The 25972-nt window shown below is 37.6% G+C and overlaps 1 protein-coding gene across 1 annotated transcript; it reads left to right on the top strand.

Moving 5' to 3' along the window:
* Positions 1–1665: 1665 nt before the first annotated feature.
* LOC131428352 (integrator complex subunit 3 homolog) lies at positions 1666–25708 on the top strand. The gene is made up of 2 exons (XM_058592254.1): positions 1666–2010; positions 24383–25708. Exon 2 carries the CDS (start codon positions 24393–24395, stop codon positions 25596–25598), a length of 1206 nt encoding a protein of 401 aa, XP_058448237.1. The 5' UTR covers positions 1666–2010; positions 24383–24392; the 3' UTR covers positions 25599–25708.
* The last annotated feature ends 264 nt before the right edge of the window (positions 25709–25972 follow it).

Below are 25972 nucleotides of genomic sequence, written 5' to 3'. Positions count from 1 at the left end.
TTTTCTGGTGTTACTGGAAACGAGTAGCGGCAACTTTGTACTGATACAAATGAATGCAATTTAGTGCAGTTTGTTAGCGAAACATTAAATTACTCATTTGAGTTCTAGTATTTAAAATTGAATGTGAACTATTACTATTGTTAAACCTATTGTCGAACCTAGATCATAATACACTACTTATCTTAATTAATTTGAAATCAATCTAAAATTTGTAAAACCTAATAAGCTAGAATAGTACGGCACTTTTATCACATGCATAAGCGAGATACAATGAGTTCCTTTGTTTACGTCATAATTATGATGAACATATTTTATTCGATGTCATTAAAACCCCTTAATTTCGGAACTAGATCTCAGAATCGGCTGAAATTCAAATTGAAGTTTCTGGAACAGGATAAACTTTCAATTGAATTTAAATTTGTAAAAAAAAATGCTGGACACTGGAGGTCTTCTGGGACCAAATATCGATAACCATGCAGCGAATTTTAAATCCACTTGGGCACTGCTACTAGGTGTTTCGGAACCGAATATCGAGAACAATTTTGCGAGTTGAGCTTCAGTAAGTCAACAGTTGTAAAAACATATCCATTCATTTGAGATTTTTTTGAATACTTGAAAGAACGTTCAATATCCGGTTTCACTGATCACTGATTCTCTCTCCAGGGCATCACCTACCCAATTGAAGATTTCCAAGATGTCTGATCATGAGAAGTCATTCACCAGTCTCTCTTCAGGCACAATGTCTTCTCCGCAGTCAACGACCTCTTTTTGATTTGTTACTGAGCGTCACGCAGAACATTTTCTCCTTCGGCATTCGTGCTACGTGTCTACTCCACTGTCGTGTTTTAACATCTTTCCAAAGCTAGTATGTCTGTATACAAGGTACCGCTCGAGATTAATTCGTATGTATTCCGTTCAACCTTGCTATTCGGTTTATTTCGGAAAGAAAAACAACCACATGATGCCTTAACGTAGAAAACTCAACCCAGGACCACATCATGTGTATTCAATAAACAATAATAAAAAACAATATCCACAATCGATTCTAAATTCACTTCACTCTAGCCAGCCCATTTCCGACACCCTTCTTATCCACATAACGAAAATATGTTGGCAATCGCCTCCTACGATGTCGCCGGACGTGATTTTCAAATTTTCACCACGCATCGTGACGCACATGGTAACACAAGCATAACGACAATGACGATCCTTTCTACCTGTGTTCCGCCTGCCACAACTCTTCTTGTTGACGGTGACGGTAATGATGACAGTGATGACGATTTTGATAGCAGCATGCCGACCACAATTGACAATGACGATGTTTCCTGATACTGATGATGGTTCTATCCTTGTTTCTGCAACCACCGCTGCTGCATGACAATAATATTCAAACTGTTGAGCTGCGCTGGAAGGAGGGTGAGCTTGGTTGGTTGGGCGCTCGGTTTGTATGTGCTACCGCTTTTTTGTTTGCCGGCGAGATTTTCCTCCTTCGTCAAGGAGTTGGACGGTGAGGTGGGTGGCGCAGAAATTTGTCGGATTCGGATCCTGGCAATAATAGGATCCTCGCTGTGTGAGTGTGGTAGAAGCTGCGGTATTCAGCGTGATTACTGGTGGTAGGATAGAATAGCTGACGGTTGGTTTGTTGGTTTTTAAGTCTGAGCCGGAGATTCATTTCATTTTAAACTGTGCATCGAAACGGATCACTGGTGCAAACTTTTGCGGGCTCCGTTGGCCGCTGGCAATCCGAGGGAACGAGTGATACTGAGCGAGTGTGGCTGGAAAGGATATAGAAGTTACTCAGCGTGGTTGAGAGTTGTATTGGGGGGTGGCCAACGTGAGGCCACTCAGTACTGTATTGTACTCGCAGGAAGAAACAAGTGGTTCCCGTTGAGATGATGTGCGAAGGATGTGGCCTGTGAGTGCTCAGTTTGACTTGTAGAAAGTGATTTTCATACCGCGACAAGTGACAAGCGGCGGAAAATAAGTTTAACGCTGCAAACGTTGGAAAAGGTTAGTTAACATAGATGATGTCCACACAATTGGATTTTACAGAAATTTGTTCATATTTAAGTGTTGTGTTTTATGATCTAAAGTGTTTAATTTTTGTTAGTAATTTCGTTACAAGTGGAATTTATGTGCTTAGAAAAATGTACAATCAAATTACAAAAAATAACATTTCTGACAGTTCAGTGACTACAAACAACACAATAGAGTTTACAATCACAGGTTTTGAATGATTAATATGCATTAAAACTCATTATCGAAAGAATATGTCACAGTTCCTGTTTTTCGAATTCGAAAATTCACTTTAACCATTCAATTTTGAAAGCCACTTTGAATCATAACCGTTTCTATAAATATAGTGAGTATAGTTGTTTAATATCATGTTCAAGTAGTTCAATAAATCAATAACATGCAAATCTTGAAAATTATTCAAGTAGTAAAAATTCAATGTATTCATAGTAGTAAAATTTCAATTTATGCATACTAAAAACAAAAAATATAATAAAAGTAAAGAAAGATTTGCTGGAAAAGAAGAATTACTGATCTTTGCTAATACAATACAAACTCAAAAATTCTTGTCTTGTAGAGTGTTGCTCATATTTTACTATCATTTTTTCAATAATAGTGAAGCCAATACTTACAATCGAGCCCGTTGTGATTGATAATTCTCTTCTTATTACTTCACTCTTGAAAAATATCAATTTCGTTCTAAACACACCAAATAATCTACACTGATCGAAACAAACTTGTAATTTTACTTCTTATAAGATGCGCATAAATGGAGTGCTCACTGACACGTCAATTTCCAATTCAATTAAATGTCAAAATAGACTCAATATGAATAAAATTTGAATCAATTTTATATTCGATTTCGTGCTCCAAATACGAGCATGAAAAACTATGTATATTTACCAAATATTTCTATCTGATTATCTTCCGTTTCGATTGGTTTGTCATTGACAGTGATGAAAAAATGAATAATTATTTTAAATTACTTCAAATATCACACATAATGCAGTTTTTTTTTTTTCAAAATTCGATATAAAAATATAATTGAATTTGAACCGTAATTCTTGTAATGACATATTGGGCAAAAATCTCTTGCTTTCAAATAATCTGATCTTTCAATTTAGTTTCCGTATTTCAATTGCTTACTTCTGGAAAAAAAATTGGAACAACAAAGCTGTCGTAGATGGTGATGCTCTATTTACATTCATCTGATTGTTCTGACACTGATCTTAGCATCCTATTTTTGTAACATATGCTTTGATTTCAATGAGGTATAAACAGGTGGTGTAGAGTGACCTGTTAGTGTTAGTAACCAGAACTTTGTAAACAATTAAGAAATGTTTTATATTTATGATATACATGCTAAATAAGCACGCCTTTAGCAAACGGAAACTAAATCGAATAGTGTGACGATAGCGAACACGTGCTTATGACGTTACTTGGTTTACTGAAACCAAACACATTTCACGAACACCACCATGCTTTTCTCACCTGTTTCTACCTCATTGCTTTGATTAAACTCATCAATGTTTGAAATTCTATCAGAATTTGAAGCAATCGCATTCTGTTTGGATGTTATAAGCAAATTATCATTTCATTGTTTTATATACAGAGAACAAAAATCATGTAAATTTTCGTCTCAATAGATGCGGAGGAAAAAAGGAGCGTTTCAATTAATCTAAATTTACATAGCAAAAGTTACAAAAATATGTTATGTTAGTAATTCCATATCTAATTTAACTGAATTTGACATCAAAGTAGTCAGAAAGCTCGGATTTAAATGTTAATAGATGTGATGTAAAATCTATTTTCCTAAAAATACGGCATGCTTTGTTTTATGTCATGTGTGATTTTCAATTTTTATAAGAGTCTAGCTTGAATTCAATAGTTATACGACCACAAGAGCCTAATAGCAAAGAGAGCCTGTCTTACACAACGACAATATTTGAAAATAATTGTGGCGGAATTTCTATGCTAACCTAAAAAATGGACATAGAAATCTGTATTAGTAATAAGATTCCATTCATTGTAGGGAAGACCGGGGCTAGAGAGGAAGTATTTTGAAAATTGAAGTTAAACATTTATTACAACTAGGTTTTTACCCATGTTATCTATACCGTTGTGAATTCCCTAGAAAATGAAACCATGCTCTAATGGATTCTCTGTTGGTTTCAATATTTTGTGATAAGGTGAGGTACTGTCTCGAAACTTGACGTCTTGCTGTATCAAATAATTTATGCTGAAACTGATTTTAGAGTCTTTTTTGAAGGCTATTTGATTGTTCCGCTGCATATAATGACGTTCTTTTTTTAATAAGTAATAAAGCTTGCTTCAGATAGAATTGGATGTGTTTATATTTGCCTGTATTTCAGTTATTTATTATTGAATTCAAAATCTTTTTTTTATACAAATGTAGCGTTTTCTTCATACTTTTAATAAAAAATACGGATAAAATTATTCGTCACGGTTTCGAAAGAATTATCTAAATTTTCCTGTAACACGGCTTATTAGGCGGCGCACACCTTTTTCTTCCATCGTTTTAGCTATCTTATTCCGCCAGGTCATCATCTGATTGATGTCTTTGACAACCTTTCCCTTTGCCTAGAGTCTCCTCTTCATGATTGCCCAGTATTTCTCAGGGCGGAACTGGGGGCAGTTGGATGGGTTAAGGTTTTTCGGAATAAACTGGACCCCATTCTCTGCATACCATTCTTGAACGACTTTGCTGTAATGACAGCTTTCCAAATCTGGCCAAAACATTACGAGATGGTCGTGGGATCGATTGAACGGCAAAATTCGTTTTGGAGACACTCTTTTTGGTATAGTTCCGATGTCATTGTCTTATTTGTAACGAAAACTTTCGTTTTTTTGCCACAGCTGCAAATGCCTTGTCAAATCATTATTTTTTTGAAAAATTCGTCGACAAAAACAAATATAAATTTGGCTGGAACATCCCCACGATCCGTTGCCAAGTAAAATTTTTGACCTGCGATTTGCCCGAAGTCAGCCTTGACATAGGTTTCATCGTCCAACAGAAGACACCCGGCGAACTTGGTCAGCACCTGGTCATATAGTTTCCGAGCACGAATTTTGACCACACTATTCTGTTTTATGATTCGATTTCGCTGTTCGCTAGCTCGATACGACTTGATTGCTTCCCGAAATCGAGTTCTTCTCACGGTACTATGGGCAGAACCGAATTTTCTGGCCAAATCCCGGTCCGACAGATTAGGATTCCTCTTAATCGTCTTCAAAATCTTACCACGCACTTTCCGGTCGACAGTTCCACTCCGACGATTGGCTTGAGGCTTCCGAATCGTCGCCAATGTTTCCTTATACCGTTTGATAACGTGCCTTACGGTATTTCTGGGCAATTTCAGCTGTTTAGCTAGCCTAGATGCAGGCCACAATGGATTTTCCAAATAACTGTGCACAATTTTTTTCCTTTTTTTGGCTTCCATGTTGATTGTTTACAAAGTACAGTCGAATTGCGGAATGTCAAAAATCATATGTGAAGCTGACCAAATTCCCGACACGTGGGCGCCAAGAACTTCCAAATCCGTGCACCAGGAGTGCCACAATATGAGCAAAAGTTTGTTCCAATTCTAAATAAAGCAAGCTTTATGAAATGGAATAGAAATATAAATATCAATATTTAGGTATGTTTCAAAAACTCCTTAAGAATTTCAAGTCGGAAATTATGTGTTCTGCATAGCCTAGCACAGAATATTCATTTTCGAGACGCAATAAGAATTTCACTTTCCACGTAATCTGATGGACTACAAAATAACTGGATTCAGCCAAAACTTTTAAAAACATCAACCAAATCATCGTTACGATGCACAGAATTTAAATATACCCAACAATCAATAAATAAATAAAAATCAGTTCAAACCGCACTTGTTCGACATGAACACGGTTGACGCCAAACTGAATTGACTCAGTTTCATTCAGCTAACTGACGTCTGTCTGTGCGTGTGTGTATGTAACTGTAAAAAATTGTGTGAAAATGTGCTCTCTATTTTCTCGGAGATGGCTAGACCGGTTTTCACAAACTTATATTCAAATGAAAGTTCACTTGCTATTGAACTTTACCCGGATTGGACTTCCGGTTCGGGAGTAACGGGGTAAAATGTGCAGAAAAATGAAGAAATAGTGCACTCGATTTTCTCTGAGACCGCTCAACCTATTTTCTTCTACTAGGATTCAAATTAAAGGCCTTATAGTCCCAAAGGGTGCTATTGAATTTCATCTGGATCCGACTTCCGGTTCGGGAGTTGTGGGGTAAAATGAGCAAAATTAACTAAAAACGTACAATCGATCTTTTCAGAGACCGCTCGTCCAATTTTCACAAGCGTAGGTTCAAATGAAAGGTCTCACAACCCCATATAACCGTACCAAATTTCAACCGGATACGATTTCCAGTTTCGGAATTACAGACTGATAAGTAAAAAAACTTCATTTTCAGGGGTGTGTTTTTATACATGACACAGAAAAATTCAATCAAATACGTTCAAATAGCCGTATAATTCTTGAATTAGACTGTTTCGGTTAGTTGATGACCAAATACATTGATTTTGGGTATACCGGATCTTCGTTCCAGATTTTGACAATGCCGCAAGTATCGAAAAAAAGTGATCGTGTACTCACAATCGGAAATCACTCAATTTTTTTAGAAACAGCTGAACCGATTTTCATTATCTTAGATTCGATTGAAAAGTCTCTTGGTCCCATAGGCTGTTATTGAAGATCTAACATTCGGCTCGGGTGTAACAAGGTAAAATGTGCAAATAAAATGAAAAAAAGTGCATTCGATTTTCTCAGAGACCTGTCAAACATCTTGTCAACGGTGTTGTCGTGAATTACCATGGGGCGCCTTATCAAGATTAACCCTCTGAGAGAGTGTTAAGTATTTGATCGTGAATATCTCTTGTTGTATATAACGTATAAACATCATTTTTGCTACATTCCATCGGAAATATAATCATCAATTTCTGATAACATTTTCACTTATATGACTTAATCACAAATAATTCAAAATTGACCGTACCCGAGCCGACGGTTTTTATGTTGTAAGCGACATTTCATTTCCGCGTTAGACTTTCAGTCATAATTTTGAAAGCTCATACATAGCTCAGTGGTTTGTAAAATGGTTTATATAATCTAGCTAGCAGTAAATTCGACTTTTTTTGAACTTAAACATGTATTGCAAGAGCATTGAAAGAAGAGAACAAAACATCTGCTACTGTAGAACTGTATCGGTATAAAAGAAGGTTATCGAAGTAAGACATACGGAAGAGAAATCCCGAAGATCTCACGCTTTTGAAAAGGAGCGAGCAGCACAATTGTGCAGATAAATTGCTCCACCAGTTCACACACGGCAAAACATCAGGATAGTATAGAATATTTCTTATGGATTGTTCGTCTATAAATAATGTTACTAATTGTATAAGTTTTTGATATAGGTAGGCTTGATGACAGAGAATAGTCCGAGGGATCCGAATCAAGCGAGTTAGGTATGTGAGAAAGCAATTGAAGCTCTAACCCGTTGATTTTTACCATGGTTCCGATGCTCTTGTGTACCGGCGCATTGTTTTATGAACACATTTTTTTCGTTTCATGTGAGCTCGTTTGGCACTTCAGAGCACACGTTCCGTCTTCGGTTTTTTATTTTGTTTTTTTTATGTGTAATAGTGTATCCAGGGTTCATAAACAATCACTTCGACGGGGAAAGATATCGCCAAATAAAATAAGGAAAATTACAAGATATTTACAGCTGTACGTTTAAAATGAAGCCTAGATTTAAATTTTATGAATATATATGAATATATGAATGTGATCAATACCCTGTTGTCTTATGTTCAAGCCCAGACTTGCGAAGGCTGTTGAAAAAAAATGGTTAAATCCTACAAAAGGAATGTTGTTATTACTCTATTCATTGATCATTGATTTCTGATTGTTATCAGTCATGTAGTATTTTTTGTTCATGCATTTGACGCATGTAAAATTGAAGATCACGAATATAAAAGAATGTCGATGTATGTGTATTCTTGCCTCTAACTCACTGAGATTTGCATGGTATGAGTTGTCCAAGTTGATACCAATTAAATATTATTGAATACATGATTTAGCTATGAGATCCTGTAAGCAAGTAATGATAATTGATCTCAAGCATATATTTTACCTTTCAAGTAGTAGAGTTGTGATGAAAACACCAACAAACCAAATCAATCCTGAAACATACAATTGCAATTTGAAAATATTCCAATAGAAACATTTGTGGGAAAACTGCCAGACTACGCATCCACTCCCCTTCCATCAATCATTGCATATTTCATAACCCTTTTACATCAACAACCTAATCGCGACCAGAGTACAGCCGGTTCGTCACAGCGGCTGACATTGATTTATATGAGAACACTGACATCGATATCATTCTAATAGATGGGGTTAACATGCGTGTTATCGCTCATATATGTACTCTCCCCTTCAGGCTTACCGCCACACAATGGCACAATGTCCCTCCTTGTCGAATCATTTTTCGGTGCACCCTTTCCAGCATAATTTGTACGTACGCGTTCAGATGCAAGACAAACATATTGGTAGATGGTAGAGGTGACTGCTACCATTAAAGTAAATATACGTATACAAAGCCGTGCATTACAATTGATCTGTACGTATTGCCGATTCATATTCGTTTTTCAGGAATATTTAAAACGGATTTTCAAACGGAAGTAACGGTTGATTGAAAAAACGGATAAGTTCAACTTGGTTTAGAAAACCCGTTCAAGAACATTTTAATACAAAAAAGACGAAAAAAGAACATTGATTGAATAATACCAAACAGAGATTTTGCATTACAAAAATTGCTTAAAAACATTTTCATTGACAAAATCGAACAAGAACTTTGAAGCATTTTTTTCCGAAACAAAATTTAACATTTGACGTCAGCCAAATACAAATAATAAATTTATCTTTGCCTATGCTTTAAATTAAATATTTTATACTTCAGTCATTTAGAAAATCAAGATCGTTTCAGCATCGTATGTTGTTTTTTGTTCAATAGTTGTGATTGTACAGAAAACTATTGAAATAAATTTAAAAAAATGAGCTGCGGTGTGGCTACCGAAACTTTATTAAAGGGCAGAATGTTTAGAAAACAATTTAGCGGCAAAAAATGCTCGTTATTTTAGTAGCAACCTTCCTGTTCTATCATCTTCATTCAGACAGCTGTGATCATATAAAATTTCACGAACGCTTAACGTCATATATTGAAAACGTTAATACTGATGGGTTAACTGAGATACTGCATCCAAACATAGAAATAAATTGAACTGAATCTACACATGCGTTGATATGGGCTGATATAGATTAGTTGACCTAAATTAAGCAAAATGTTGTATACTTTTTGAAGACTATCTACTATTCCAACTATTCAGTGTAATTTTCGTTTCGAAAAACTCCATCATCGCCTGGGTATGAATACTCAACTTACCGGCCATAATTGAAATATCATAAATCGTTCACATGGTAACCCTTTGCTGCGATTCAGAATCAGAAGCGGATGTCTACTACGATTCCTCTTCATGCGAAACTTTCCGGTGCAGAAATCGAGAGATCATTGTTTACACTTTTCGCGGGGTGAAGTAGGCAATATCGCAACCACACGCACGCATATTTTCAGCCAACCTTTTGCACCCCTTTTTTCCACCACCAATCCTCGTGTTTCCCTTCCATTTCGTTTGCCCTCACCGCTGAAGGGTGGGGATCAAAATTGATCAACAGCACGTGGTTTTATATTATAGGACACACCGCGTGCTGGCACAGCACAAGGGGTTCCAGTCAGTCCTGTGGCACAGTATGATGAGCACTTTTGTTCCGTCGGTGGATTTAAATCATATCGGACCGAGCGGGGTTGGAAGGCACTGATGAGATGTGTAGATGATGTGAGTGACGGTCACCGCATTGTTGCGGATTTAACCGGTGCAATGATGGCACGATGACGGATATGCTGTGGACAGAAAAAGGAAGGTTGAGAATGATACTTACGATGATGAAGTAATTGAATTAAATTTTCGTTAAATACCTTTTCAGAGGGGAATGAAATTTACATTTGAGACTCGTTAGAATAAAATTAGATTGAAAAATGATGTAGGTTCTCGAAATATGTATATAAACTATAAGATTGATTATCTTATTTAAACAAGAAGCTCGTGGAAAATTGAAGTAGCGTTTCGAAAAACTAGTTCTTGATTGTTCCCGACAACTACGAAACTTTTTAATACCTCTAGATAATTTTGCATTGTTTTCATATGGCGCGCAGAAAACTAATAAAACTCAAATAAAAACTGCTGCGAGACATTTCCAGATTTATTTCTCCGCAAACGGTTTCAAGCTGCGGGGATTTTATTTCCCATGATAAATAATCGGTGCTGGCTCGCTTGATGACACCACTCCCGATTCTCGCATCAAATATCAGCTAGTTTCGAAAGAACAGAAGAAAAAAACAAGAACGCTTATTTTCCTTCAAGAAATAATTTCCCTCGCGAAGTCCACCAAGGCAGAGGGAAGCCAGCAGTGTCGACGAAAACCCCTTTTTAATCATCATAAATTTTATTCTTTCCACTCTTACCACCTCCAAAACAACAAGTTGGTGGATTCTTCTTACAGCGAAAATCTTCTGCAACTGGAAAAACTTCGGTCGGTAATTGCAAGCGCGGTTTGCTTCTGGTGGTTTTCCATCTACTTTCCACTTGTCCCATGGTGATCTCCTTCTTCTACCGCTGCACGTTGCTTGACGCTTAGCGAGCATAATTGGAGCGATGTTTGTTTTTCAGATTTTCCCCGGAGATTTAAAAAAATCAATTTTCAGCCAACAGCGCATAAATCACCCTCACATTTCGCGGAATCAACCGGCATGACGCTACACTTCGGTTGACATTTCTTTCGCTTTTTTTTATTCGCTTCTTTTCGATGAGGGTTTGAAATTTCAGCTCTACTCATCACACTTTGGAAAGCTGCCGAGCCACGTGAAAATTGATGGTAATTTTCTTCAAGTATCTTTGCACAAATTTGAATAATTTGAATTAATCAGAATGGATCGGAATTTGAGTAGGATTATTCATTCGACGATTCTGTCAGCTAGAAGAATGAAGATTTACCTACTTCCTGGCTTCAAGTTATGTAGAATTTTAACATTGACAATAAATATTTTATCGATAAATTCTGTGTTGAAATTTCCAAAGCATATTCGACCTATCAATATTTGTCTATATTACGTAGAAAATTCCAGGGATTGAAGTACATACAACAGGGATGACAGTTTATTAAGTTTTCCTGCATTTTTCGAAATCATTCGTATCTTCAAGTAAACTTGGTTTCGCATACCGAAAGAAGGCTGATTACCAATGATTATAATCGACTTATATCAAGTGTTAAATTGAATTCGTAGCATTTTTTTGCAATTATTTGAAATTTTTTGCGAGTATCATTACAATAGCGCTACTTAAAATATTATTCATCCACTACTTTTCGATATCTTCCTGCTAGAGCCTGTATACAGCGCTGAAGGAAATCTGCTTTCTTTAGAGTCTTTAAACGAATTGATTCTAGTTTTGGCCATTTATTTATTTATTCTTCTAGTTTTTCATTTGGGATCAGGGAGACGCCCACTGAAACTGAAATTTCTCCAGCAGGCATAAAACCTCCTCATCTTTTTATATCAACAGATTACAAAAAATCTAACAGATATATTGCTTAATACTAAGTAAAATTAGGATCAGGGTCATTTCGCCGAAAGCCATCTCGTCGAAAGGGTTATTTCGCCGAATGTCATTTCACCGAACGCCATTTCGCCGAAAGGATCATTTCGCCGAATTCTTCAATAGTCTTCATATCGTGATTGAAATTGATTTGAAATGAAGATAAATTAAAAGTGGTAATGTTTACCCCCGTTTTGTTGAACTACAATCGTACTTCTGAAATAATTCAGAAAGACTTGAATGAATTTTTTGTTTTCTTTTTTATTTTTTTTATCTCATCATCTTCGGAACGGAATTCCAGAGAAAACTTGTCGGCTTTATCAGAGTATCCACCAGGCAAATGTTTGCGGTTTTTCCCGATAACTGAGTGAAAATGAAAAAAATATCGAATGCGGCTTCGCCATATCGTTTTGCTCGTGTGCTATCTGACCACGCTACCGCTTGTTCGGACCTAACTGAATTAAAGAAACCTAGCTTTGAAAAGACCGGACAAACAAGGCGGTTACAGGTTTGTATACAAGAGGCCGCCGCTTCCGACGGCGGGTCGGTGGCCAACTCAGCTGGAGTCGCCATCTTAGCTTTGGTTATGTGGCTGCGCCACATCAATCATACAGAAGACAATAGATAATTTTGATGAATAATCAGAACTTGCAATTTTCTAATTCATTATGTGATGTAAACGAAATTACCCTTTCGGCGAAATTACCCTTTCGGCGAAACGACTTTCGGCTAAATGACCCATTCGGCGAAATGGTAATAGGCGAAACGAAAATAACCAGCTCCCGTAAAATTATACCTACAGACGAGGGTCAAGAGTGGCTGGTGTATCAGGTGACATTAGTACGTGTTGTTGAAGACCGAAAAAACTACAACTCATGAAAACCCGAATTGTAGTTTTCGAAGTCTTGTTCTGACAAGCCCAGTGCCATTGATAGCAACAAATAAAAATCGGATAGAGCAATCGCCGGTAAATATGGTAGGTGAGCTACAATTTCCCTTTTTAGCGTTTCCAAATAAGTTTTTACGACTTTCGAATCGTGGGATTTGGCTTTGTCATGAGGCAAAATTACTTCGTCGTGACGATTGCTTTATATTGTGGCCGCTTTTCCCAAAATGTCGTTTTCCGACCATCGAAAAGTCGACTTCAAGTGATGTGATGTGGGATGTGATGATGTGTTCATCACGGGTCTTTATCGAGAACTTTTCTTTATGTTAAAGTAATACAGTAACAATACTTGCCAATCAACGTTGAGAATTTGATCAGTGTCTAACGGGGAAAACAGATTAAAAAATAGACATGCAAAGGCAATTATATAAAGAAAACTGCGAAAATGTTACCGCAGAGACGGGACGGCACCTGGTTACTACGGCATTTAATACTTGCCAATAAAACTTTTTTTTCGTACGCAAAAATGTCATATACTGGTAAAGTGCGTCAGTAGCTTCCAGGAGAATATTTACTTTTCTATATGTAACTACGAACTCTGTTGGTTAACGCAAACTTTCATAAAACACTGGCATTACGTAGAAACTTTGAAAAGTAGTTTCAATGTCCGCACGAATCGTGTTCTTCCGATCTATGCCCATTTTTCCCCTTTAACTGAGTTTTAATCGTGATCGTGATCGAGACTTGGCATCACTGGGAGTATGATGCGGGAGTGTTGCTCTTAAAAAGTCTAATTTCAATGTGTATCAAACAACTTATAGTCAATTCGCTTTCACATTCAAGTCAGTCGATAAAACAAAACCGCTTACGTTGGGGACAGAAGAAACCAAGTACAGTATTGTGTAGTGAACAATAGACCTCGAAAATGAATGAACCAAACGAACAAAAGCTACCGCCGACACGAAAGAATACGGTAATTGTTGACTTCAAGCAGTGCAAAATTCGACCTTCGATACGAGAACTTGAAGGTTTGCTTAAGGAGCAAATGCATCTTGACATCAAACGTGTGTATTTACTTTAATGCAATAAGACGAATAATGTTGTTTATATCCAGTTCTATAAAGAGTTGGATGCAATTCAATTAGCTAAAGACAATAATAATGTGCACTATGTGGAGCATGAAAATATCAAGTACAACATTCCAGTATATATGGAAGATAGTGCTATTGAAGTGCGTGTGCATGATCTTCCCTCAAGCGTCATCGATCCTTATATTCGCAAAACTATGTCCCAATACGGAGAGATTCTTTCTATCGAAAAAGAAAAGTGGAAAAAATTTTCCCCGGTATTCTAAATGGCGTACGATGGTCACGCATGCGCTTGAGAAGGCCTATACCTTCTTATGTGACATTCGGTCAGGATACAAGAATCCCATGCAAATCACTTGTTACCTATGACAATCAGATGGCCACATGTCAATATTGTCAAAAAGCTGTTCACTACGGTAAGCCATCCAACGTATCTCCTATAGAACAAAGTACACCAGCTGCAGTTAACAACTTACCATCCAACCAACCAGCAACTGCAAACAATGTACAACAAGACGCATCTACAGCAACTAGTAACGAAATCAACAACAATACCACCGATGCGGCAATGGATGACGAGACGAACCGCGAACAAACTGCCCCTCAATCCTCGCAGGAGGGAAATGGAAGCTCCTCTCCCCCTAGAAAACGGGTGACAACAAGATCCAATACAAAAAAATATCTAAAAACTTAGCTCAATCGGCCACGTAAAGCTTGTACGCAAATAGGCCTGAATAAAATATCTTTTAAATAAAAAAAAAACAACTTATAGTAAAGTAATACGTCGAAACAATTGATTTTGAGTGATAGTCCAGCTGTGGCAAGTGTGTGTTGATTAGTGAAAAGAGTTATTTATTGAACAATGCTAATTGGCGAAACTGAAAAATGTTCAAGCTACGGATACTGTGAATTTACCGCCCAAAATTAAACGATGTAAAGCAAGCGCCATCTGCATATCATTGTCGGTGTTAACAAATTTATATGGAATGTGTGAAAGTTTACAAGTCAATCGTGTGATTTATCTCGCGTTTAAAAACAGAATACCGGTGAGATTGTTCTTTAAAGATCTTTTTTTTCTTATTTGCAATGCCTTATTAAGTGGCCCATACACCTTCAGTTTTCCGGACAGTCCAAATGAACCTGGGACGGAATAAGAACTGAACTGAGCGTGTGTGGTGACTATTCAGTTTTGCGTTTTGTCAGTTTCATCAGTTGTTTTCATGGAGGCACATTATTTTGATCAATAGAAAACTGACGGAGTGAACAATTAACTGAAGAACTGATCAATTAACCGGCTAAAATTGAGATCGAGAGCTTCAGTAAAAAAAAACGGACGTTTGGCCAGATGAACTCTTCAGCCACTTCAGTCAATTGTTCACTTTACGAAATACTGTCCGGAAAACTAAGCGTGTTAGGGCCGCTTTATATGTCTCCTAACTAAAAATCGTTCTAAACCTAACTTCGTCGATTATTCGGGGAACGTTTAATCAAGGGAACTATTTTTCTTCGAGTTAAACGCTAAGTTGAAGAAGCGTGTGTGAAGTTTATAACCGTGCAGATACTTCTTGCGATCATATTTTACTATGATGTATGTAAATCTAGTTTGGACTGTGAGGAGGATCTATTTGGTATTTTATTATTTTAGTTAGAGAGTAGACATCGACATTTCTTCGTATCGCGTAAGGCATTGTTGTTCGATTGATGATGATCGAGTGATATCTTGCCAGTATTATGGCTGTCTATGTAAATAAAAAAAAACAGAACACAATGAATTAAGTGTATGAATTGATAACGAACCTCCCGACCAGAGCTAATAAAAGTCATTTTCATTTACTCAAAACAGACGAAAATGACGTGAAATTACTGTCACTTCCAGCCTCGCTTGCCAACTATGAAAACGGAATCCATGTCCAGTCAATGACATAAGCGGGAGAGTAGTTTCAAAATGGTGTTTTTCTTTCATTTGCCCTTCAGTTTTTTGCAGTTTGCAGTGAAAATCCCATAATATACAGTGTCGATATTCAACCGAAGCTGTGCGAATCGAAAATGACAGAAAAAGGATTCACAATAACTTTTACCTGTTGGTGCTCGAATTTGTAGTAGTTTTGGTTTCCAAAGAGGTTGTGGGATGTAATTTCTTCGATTTGTCATATTTTAGTCAGTATTTATAGCCAAGCGTCACAGATTCTCAATACATCGATGAAAGAATGAGAATTGAAATTCTGCTGATGCTCCCTGAAGACGTTAGTTTGGTTTCGTCTTGTCATAAAGGAAAAAGTGACGTGGACAATTATTCTCTCTCATTTTTTTAATGAGAAACGAAAATGCTTCGTCTCTCTTTGTTTGTTCTGGTGTCGGTCATTTACGCACGAGACAGTAAAATATTGAAAATGTGGCAGTTGGATTGGATTTTTTCATTGAGAATGCGTGACAATTTTAAGCTCTGCTCCCGACAGCCGGCTGTCCGGAGTTTTACGAGTTTCGGAAGAAATTTCGTATTTTATTAGAAAGCACATATAAATACAAAACGCGATAAAATTGCAACGTATTCTCGGTAGCCGGCTACCCAAAGCACTAAACCCCTTCCTGTAATCCACGTGAAAATGCAGAGAATTCCTCGGTTTCTAGTAGCAACATGCATTGTACTAACAATCCTTCCTTCTCAAGTATTCGGACGTGGCCGGCGTCGGTATTGATCAGCATGCAGGAATCAATGCAGTCGACACAATGTGAAACTACGTGCTATTCCCGAGCAAGTTGTTTCAGAAAAACATTTTGCCAGCCTGATAGATTCTGATCAATAACGGAGTGGCAACACACGGGCGGTATCTAATGCTCATGCCAATTCTAACTGAGTTTTAAGCGTGATCTACAATCCTGAACACGATCTAATACAGTATATCAAAATTGGTCCAAATTACGTTATTATTTCATCGTACATAAAAAAGAATTGTAGTATTTGAAATAGCTCATCTACGTTAGGACCAAGGGACCTCCATCGAAATTAAAAAAAAACTATAGGTATCGCGATTTTTTTATCCTTGTTTCCATTCTTCTTATTTTAGCAAGTAGATGCTTCAGCTGAATTCGTTTCTCAAACACCGTTCCCAGATACTGGTAGTGGTTTTAGTGAACTAAACAGACGAAGGAAAAAAAGTCACAAAAAGTGGAGCAAGCTGTGGGAGTATTCATCTCGGTTTCGAAATCTCCACCCACTTTTTCCAGCGACGAAGACCGTCGTCGTTGAAATCCTTCTGCGCTCCTCATCCACTTCACACCACATCACTCTTACTCATCCTTCCTAACATTGGTGGCTTCTTGCGACAACGATTCAGTTTCGCTGCATGGATTGTAATATGTTGACAACGTCAGGACGAAAAGTGTTCGGCTTCCGACACAGAATCCAACGGTTGGATAGACAGTGAGCATGCTAATTTCAATTTGTACCCGAAATCATGCCGCTTATTATTTGCTTAAGGAAATAAAATTAAACAAGCAAGTTGAATTGTTTGCCGTGGATTTTTCCTCCTCTGTGGTGGGAGGAAGATTTCCGTCGAGCTCCCAAACTCCCCATCGGTCCATCGGTGCGGTAGGTTGGAGGATGACTTCAACGAAAGCACAGCGACGATTTTATCGCACCGGCTGCTCGGAACAGCTTGTTGGAAGAGTTAATTTGGAGTTAATTATTTTCGTTCGAGATCTTCAAACGGCAGTTGCTCGGCAGCTCGTGTCGATTCTTATCGCATGTCAGTGTGGAAAGAGTAAACCGCAGATTGTTTTCCCTGTAAGGGTTGATAAGTGCGAGATCCTGTACGGCACTTGCCAAGTTTATTGTGCTTTAATGTTGGCCGACAATTATCTCTCGACAATGACGACACTTTTCTGTTTAACATTTTGCCAAAGAAAAATAGATTCGTGTCCCATTTGATCCAATTTGTTCTGATTTAAAAACTCTTGTACACTGAAGTCTTTTTTTATGCGGTCTTTTTTTATGCGGTTTTTTACGCGACTTTTTTTATGCGAATTTTCAGAGTTATGCGGTTTTTTTTATGCGAAGTTTCAGAGTTATGCGGTTTTTTTATGCGAATTTTCTGAGTTATGCGGTTTGCCCTTCTGCGGTCTTTTTTATGCGAAGTTTCAGAGTTATGCGGTTTTTTATGCGAATTTTCAGAGTTATGCGGTTTTTTTATGCGAATTTTCAGAGCTATGCGGTTTTTTATGCGGTTTTTTTTATGCGGTACGTAAATTCGCATAAAAAAAGACTTCAGTGTAGTTGAACGATACGATTGTTTTGTAAAGAATTTTTGTTTGAAACTTTGAACAGCTTGCAAATCGATTTTTTCTTCGCAATGTTTTGATTTCTTATAGTACTACCAAAAAACTTTTCGATTTTGTTTCGATTATAGAGGTTTAAACATTAAGGTTGGTCAGAAAATTTTTCTGACCCTACGTGCGGGGTTGGGAATCGAACTCAGGCGGGCTGCTTGTAAGGCATCGATTTTCCCAACACGCTACATCCGTCCCTAAACCACAAACCGCCTTATGCTTTTAAAATAAATTAGCCTTTTGAAGTTTAGATGCTTTAGAGAAAATTCAAAGAACTATATCTGCGATTAGTAATCATGTTCGAGGTTGGACTTTGCGACTTTTCCATTATGTTCTCTGATAATCGATTAAATCAAATGAAATAAACATCGATTTTTCGTAAAGTGCCCCCATAATTAAATGCATTAAACAGGGATAGCAAATCTTTCTGATCAATGGTTTTAATGTATAAGATGAATGATGGAGCTGAGATGACTAAGGATACGTTTATCTTACCCAATTTTTTTTTGTATCGCGAATTTCGTGTCATAAATTTGTGACCGAAAGCAATATTATGCACGAAGTCAAACATGAGAACACACCCTCGTTTTAAAGGTTAATTTTATTACAGCCCATAAAAAGGTAAAAGTAGTGCTAACCGCAAAATTGATGCGTGTTTTTGTAGCTGTTGAAGTCCGAAATCATTGGGAAGTGGCCACATATAAAGCCATATAATTTCATTGTTATAACACAATATGCCGAGTGCCGACCCACAAGAGCATCGTCGCCATGACCAAAATCAACGAGGGCACCTTCCCCTTCTTCTTATTCGTCCAATTTAGCTTTATCGAACTATTATCTGTTCCTAAAGTACAAAAGATGGTTCATCGAAAATAAATACATCACGAGCGAGGAAACGATCGACACTGCGAAGGAGTATTTTACATACTATCTGACAGCTTATTTCTCGGACGGGATCAAAAAGCTAGATAATTGTTGTTTGCGATCTGGAAGACATTATATTTGAATATTAGCTTATGTAAATCGGTCAGAACTATCTCTGAGAAATCGACGTGATAGCCGTTTTGGAGTTTACAAACGCTACTTCCGGAACGTTAACCGTTAATTTGAGAAAAATTTTGTTTAATGCCAATAGTTATAGAATTGCATGAAACGTCGAGATTTAGTGTCATCTCGAAAACAATTTTTTTTAAATCGTCTTTCTGGGGAAAAAGTGAAAGCTCCAGAAAGTCGATTTTTTCAAAAATTTTTTTTTAGATAACACTAAATCTCGACGTTTCATGCAATTTTAAGATTTTTGGCATCAAAAAAAAATTTTTGATTCCGGAAATTTCATGTACCCCTATGGTGCTTTTTCAAGAGCGCAAATTTTCAAACTTCAACCGCTGGGCAGCACCCCTTACCAATGGCCTATTTAGCTCAAATTTTGCATGAGGCCTTTTTTCGAGGTGCTTAAACTTTTGAGCACTACAGCTTTACGAAATTAGAGGTGATCCCAAAATATTGGCACCCTTATATATAAGAGCGGTAAAAATCAACGTGTTTTGTCGGTTATGTCACTTATACCATCATATCTCCGGAACCAAAAGTCACAACCATTTGATCTTCGAGCTTGATCGATGGCCTAACAACCAGAGCTGCTAAATGTTACTATCAACGAGCAACTTTGCACGACGAAGATTGGAAAGTTTATGTCACTGGACTGCTGCCAACCAGGCTCTACCAATCATCATATATCGAGTGTCTGAGAGCCGATCTGTCATAACTTAAATTCTCTTGATATTATACTCACCAGAACGCTCGTTGATTGCCGATGCGATTGACATTATCTTCATTTCTCCTGTCACTGCTTGAATACGATGTGACTAAATATTAATCAAGCAGCATAAACATTGAAATAAATTCATGTACACCAATAAACTCCGAAATCCGATGACTTTTTACAAAGAACAATGAACTTTATCAATTTATGTTTATGTTAGTACTCTCATGGAATTTTTTTACTTCAACAGCGAATAGGAAAATGAGAGAGAGAACAAAATGCGTCACCTGTCTTTGACTGAGTATACTTCTACTTGGTCATTGAACTATCGAGTTTCTCATTTGACAGACACTTTGACCGTACCGATTACAGTTGACGATGATTTTAGTCAGTCTGTCAAGGTCATTTGACATGACTTAAAATTTGCAGCTCTGCTAACAACATACATCTAGGAAATCAACTTGTAGAAAAATGAAAAATTGTAAGAGATTTAGGCGTAATCTTAGCCTCCAAGCTCACTTTTGTGGAACACTACAATACCATAATCAATAAAGCAAATAGCATGCTGGGCTTTATTAATCGCTTCAGTCCTAACTTTCAGGACCCATACACAATTAAATTATTATACAATACATATGTCAGACCTATTTTGGAATATTGCAGCCTAGTATGGAATCCATACAATATTATTCACGAAGAACGCATCGAATCTATTAAAAAACAATTTCTTTTATATGCACTTCGTAAATTAAACTGGACAGCATTTCCTTTACCACCATATGAAGCACGCTGCATGCTCATCAATATTCAAACACTTAAAGAACGCCGCGACGATGCAATGCTTTATTTTATCAGCGACATTACTTCTCAACGCATTCAATCACCTTCTTTATCATCGCAATTAAATTTTTATACACTCAATTACGAACCAGAAGCAGTTGCTCACATACAAATAGACGGCGCTCGATGTCCCTCGGTTTCAACTCGTACGGCACCCAGTTTCCTTCTTTCTGAATCATGCCCAGGGCCTTGAAACGTTTTGAAATGGCTTGCTGACTCACTCGTAACGATGCGGCAAGCTTCTAGTTGTTCATCTTTGAAGGTTTTTTCTCTTCCACCACTATGTTTGTCTTCGACATCGAAATCACCATTTTTAAAACGTTGAAACCACTCCCGACACGTTCTTTTACTCAGAGCAGCATCACCGTAAGTTTCTGAAAGGATTTGATGCGCTTCAGCTGCATTTTTTTCGAATTGTAACAGAAAAGTAAAACTTCTAGCAAATGGCAAGAACTGGGCACATAAACAGACATTTTCGAGCGTGAATAATACGAAAACAAGAACAACTGTCGCTGAAACGGCGATGACAATTCGTTAGGCACTGTACACACTCACTTTAAAGGCATTATCATTTATGTATTTTGACCAGCCTCAGCCGGAAAACGGAAAATGGCGGAAGAAAAGTTGTACACCTGATAATTTTCAAAAAACTTGTTAAACAATCAATATCATCGACAATATCATCGAAGTATCTCCACCATCGATTAGGTAATAATCCCTGTTTTTCTAAACTTTCTTCGACACTTGCCATGAACAGTTCGCATTAAAACGGGGACAATGGGTTACCCATCGGGGCACCTTGCAATTGTTTATAAAATTCGCCTCTGAATATGAAGTAGTTTACATCCATACAACAGCAAGCTAGGTTTAGGCAGACCCTGTCAGCTTGGAGCGAAATCAATCTTCAGTTCAGCAACGCCATCGCGCGGCATCACATTCAACCTATCATGTCAATAGTATGGATGCACAGTGCTGCTATTTTGGCGCGCACGAATTTGACATTTCTCTCCCTTACTTCTATGTACGAGATTCGATACGGACTCGCCTGAGGGCGACATGCTCGCAGAAAAGTATGTTGCCAATGATTTGTTCGGGAAATTTAAGAGCTGGATATCTTGTTAATATGATGTCTTTGGTTTAGGTAAGCTCTCACTTTGCCTTTCCATAAATTGTTTCTATGTTGTTGAAGTAACCAATATTCTAATAAATTGATAGAGTCTTTTACCGGTACATTAGGGAATAAAACGGTTGCATCGAAGAAGACCATTATTTCATCTTCTTCAATTTCCCCTGAGTTCTGATGTTGGTTAGCGAACTCTTGCGTATTGTGTACTGATCGACTGAAAAATTTTTTGGGCATAGTTTTGAATTCTTTTACTAGCCATTTGGAGATTTTTTGGTTGGGAGCCCCCACTGAATATATTTTCCCTCATTTCATTACCAGGTTTGTGAACTTTTGGTAACCCTTTTATTTTGGGTAATGTGGGATTGGAGACCTTGAGGTGGTTAAGGCTCATATCGAAGTTGGGATTGCAATCTTTCAGAGTTTTTTCAACTCGTTTAAGAATGTCTGGGAGAGGGTCGACTCTTTGTTTTCCATAAGGGCCGTTATTAATTTTATGGATGATTTGATCATCGTAATTTTTTTTGTCAATAATAACCACTTTATTTCCCTTATCAGCCTTTATATCAAATACAGGCTTTTCCGCAATTCTTTTATTAATACTTTCTCTTTTAAATTTTGTTCTTTTATTGGAACGGTTTTTAATGACTTCAGCTACAATCGTTCTGGCGTCATTGATTTGTGAAAAGGTGAGATTACCGTTATTGAGACCCGTTTCTACGTCTATAATTACTTGTTCGAGATTTAATTTAGAAGGAATGGCATGATTCAACTCATAGTTGAGTAGCACTTTTTACGGATTACGAATTCAAAGGCGGATCCGGACAAAATTCTTAGATCTTTCATCAAAATCTAGGCTTGCGGAAACCGTTCCGCCCATTTCTCAGAAAATTGATTGCATATTATGTTTATTTCTGGCACATATAACCCTGTAATTCCGGAACCATAAGTTAATAAATAAATAATCTAAATAAAACTCACCCTTCCATTCGGCTTGCGAGATATAAAGAATACTAAATGCCCATCGGAAAATATACACATAAACATTTATCAAAACGATTTTTTTTCATATAAAGGACGCCACCCGAAACGAAAAACCTACGTACTTATCTGCCTGTCTAAGAGTGCAGGTTCGAGTCCGATTTTTTTCAGAAACATATTTTTGGGATTTTAATTTCTCTTATTACGTTTCACCTTCGACTCATCCGTATATTAGCAGATTATGTTGGACTGCTCATACCACTTCGAATATCAACATAAGGAGACGAAAAATTATTGTAATTTGCATCATATTTGTGTTTGTATCGAAGTGAAATGTCTTTTCTGAATGCTTACTGGTTGCCAACAGATAATAGTCATTGGGGGGTTTTTAGTACCTTTTGGGTACCGGTTTGAACTAAAGTGAACATGACTAATTTTACTTTATTTCAAGTTTCGCCTTCGGCTATTTGTTTAGCGGATTAGTTCCAAATAGCGATCTCAGACAAATAGTTTATATTATTTTTTTTATTCATTTTCACTCGGCTTTTTTTTCAACTAATCATTAATTGAATCAATATGAAAAGATAGTATATTCAAATAAAGGCCTTATCCCATTAATCTCCGTGTCATCTCATACCAAATGATTTCGCTTTTCACTTAGTTGTGCAGTCCATCTATCATCTATTCTTCGGTGACAATGACAAACAGACAGATGGATTCACAAATTTACTTTCGATTTATTTCTCGATTAGATCACACAGCACACACCTTAGCCAGTTCAGTCAAGCTTCCTCCAAGAGCCCTAAGGTGTGCAAATAATAGCCTTCCAAGGGAGCCGTTCCTGTCTTCATTATTTGTGTTCCAGGACGTGGAAGTTGGAGTGGGACATAACGTCTGCTTGGGTGTCACTGGCTGGTGTACATCTAGTATTGTTTTTCCTCTCGACTTCCTTTTCGAACTGTCTGCCAAGAAAATGTCCCGGCACAATCTGGAAGACGACCAAAGGAAGCTTACCTTACGGGTGAAAATGAGGTCGTTGTTCATATCATCTCGTGGGAAGGGGAAATGTAGATTTATAGTATGTTCTGTTTGCTTTGAATTTCAGCACAAGACTATAGGTGGAACGGAAGATTTATCGTGATGAGATGAGGTAGTATTCAATGAATAAATTTTATTTTTTGCCTCCGGAAATGTTTGAGTGAATGAATCGGTGATATTATCATACTCTCATTATGACGAATAACATTTGTGTGCTGAGTTTCTATTATATCAACACACTGTGATTCGATTGCCATAAGCTTAAATTTAAATTGAAAAAGTTTCATATGAGCTCCGTTTCATTTATGGAAATTTCTCTTCAAACATGTTGTCGAATAAAAGCATTCGAATGCATTCCGTTGAATGCATGTGGGAGCGGAAACAAGATTACTTGTCTGTTTCCTCTCGTCGGTGTTGTTGGTGTTTTGCTTCAACTCAATTTAAATTAACTGGAAACATTTAAACTGTAATGTGATAGACAGGACGAGATATTCGTCTCGCTGATCAAATTGTCGAATTGAATAAATGTTAATCAGTTAATCAATTTTCATTTCCTTTTTCCAGTTGAACAACAATGACAGAGGAACTACAAACCCAGCAGCAAACTCAACAATCTCAACCCCAACAGCAACAACAGAGCCAACCCCAGCAAAAGCAGCGGCTTGGACCGAACGACTATCGCAATTCGGAATTTGTCACGAAACTAATGGCTGCCAATCCCCCTTATCTATATTCACCGGCAATCGGACCGCACAATTTCTTTTTTAGTGAAATGCTTCGATCGTTGGTAGCAAACAAACGAAACGAAAGTCTTCGTAACGCTGAACAACTTCATCATCATCAGCAACATCAGCAGCAGCAACAACAACAACACGCTCAAGCACAGTCTCTATCGTTACCGACTCGCAGACCTAGAAAGCGATCCTGGTCGCAGCATCGTCTTTATCCTGAATCACTCAAAGAAAGTAAGGACTCCGAAGAGAAAATATCTGGACAACCGGAAAAGCCACTAGAATTGACTAACAAACTGTCAGCATTCACACGGAATATAACGTCTAAATACGACGACACTAGCGATAACTACAAATCGCCACCGGACACTAAGCCCCCTGACGAAAAGCCAACGTTGAACAATAATCTCATCCAGGAGCCACCGTCAGCTTCCTTGCCACCGTCGGATTTGATATTGCCTCCACCTCCACCGGTTTGGTATCCTCCCCTCTATCCACCCTACGGGATTGATCCACTTCATTTCTTCATCGATCTACGCGTCTCCGGTCATATCTACGATCGCAAAAAGGAGTTGACATCTCCGGACTCGGACAGTTCGACTACAGCCGTCAAAAACGAACACTCGAAACTGATCGGAACGAACGACCGTCAAGGGTCTGCTTTCAGTGTTCCGAAGCCACGTGACGGATTGAAGCCTACCACTGCAATCAATCTGAGCTCACCTCCCTTGCCATCATCGGAAGGAGACGAAAAACCACCAACAGATCATACGGCGCTGTTCCTGAGCGAATTCAAAGAGAATAAGTACGACATTATTAAGAACACGAACTATGTTATGCAAAATTTACCCCGAATCTATAGTGACTTGAATCACACCCAGAAGGAAACCGGAGAAGACGATGTAAACGGCAATATGAGTGACGATCAGTTGGACTGCAAGTCCGTTGTGTCGAATGATGACTACATCGGAGACGACGGTAAATTTCCGGATACCGATTTGAACGTGATTTCCGATGAGGATGAATCGATTGCTGTTGACGAGAATTGAGCTTCGACTGAGGCATTTCCCCTGGATGTTAATATAAATATTGTTGTCGTGTTATGAACCTAATTAATGAAGTGTAATAAAATCATGACGCGGATGATTCATTCGATCAATTCATCCTCTTTTTTTATCTGTCTATTAACCTCTTTATTCTAATAGTTTTTGTTTCTGAACGTAACTTTAGAGATAATAGAAAAAAATAGTTTAAATAAGATTCGTCCGAAATATGTCGAATAGTTTGAGATACAGAGTTAGGATGCAAACTCCTTTTGGTCGCACATTTTTCAATCTGTGGTTTATCTACTAGGGGTTTTTCAAATTTCGCGTCGAGGGGTTGTCATGATGATGTCATGATGGTTCACCAGTTCTGGGTACTA

This window comes from Malaya genurostris, chromosome 2, assembly GCF_030247185.1.
Source record: "Malaya genurostris strain Urasoe2022 chromosome 2, Malgen_1.1, whole genome shotgun sequence".
NCBI lineage: Eukaryota > Metazoa > Arthropoda > Insecta > Diptera > Culicidae > Malaya > Malaya genurostris.
This window is presented reverse-complemented; position numbering and strand designations above follow the sequence as displayed.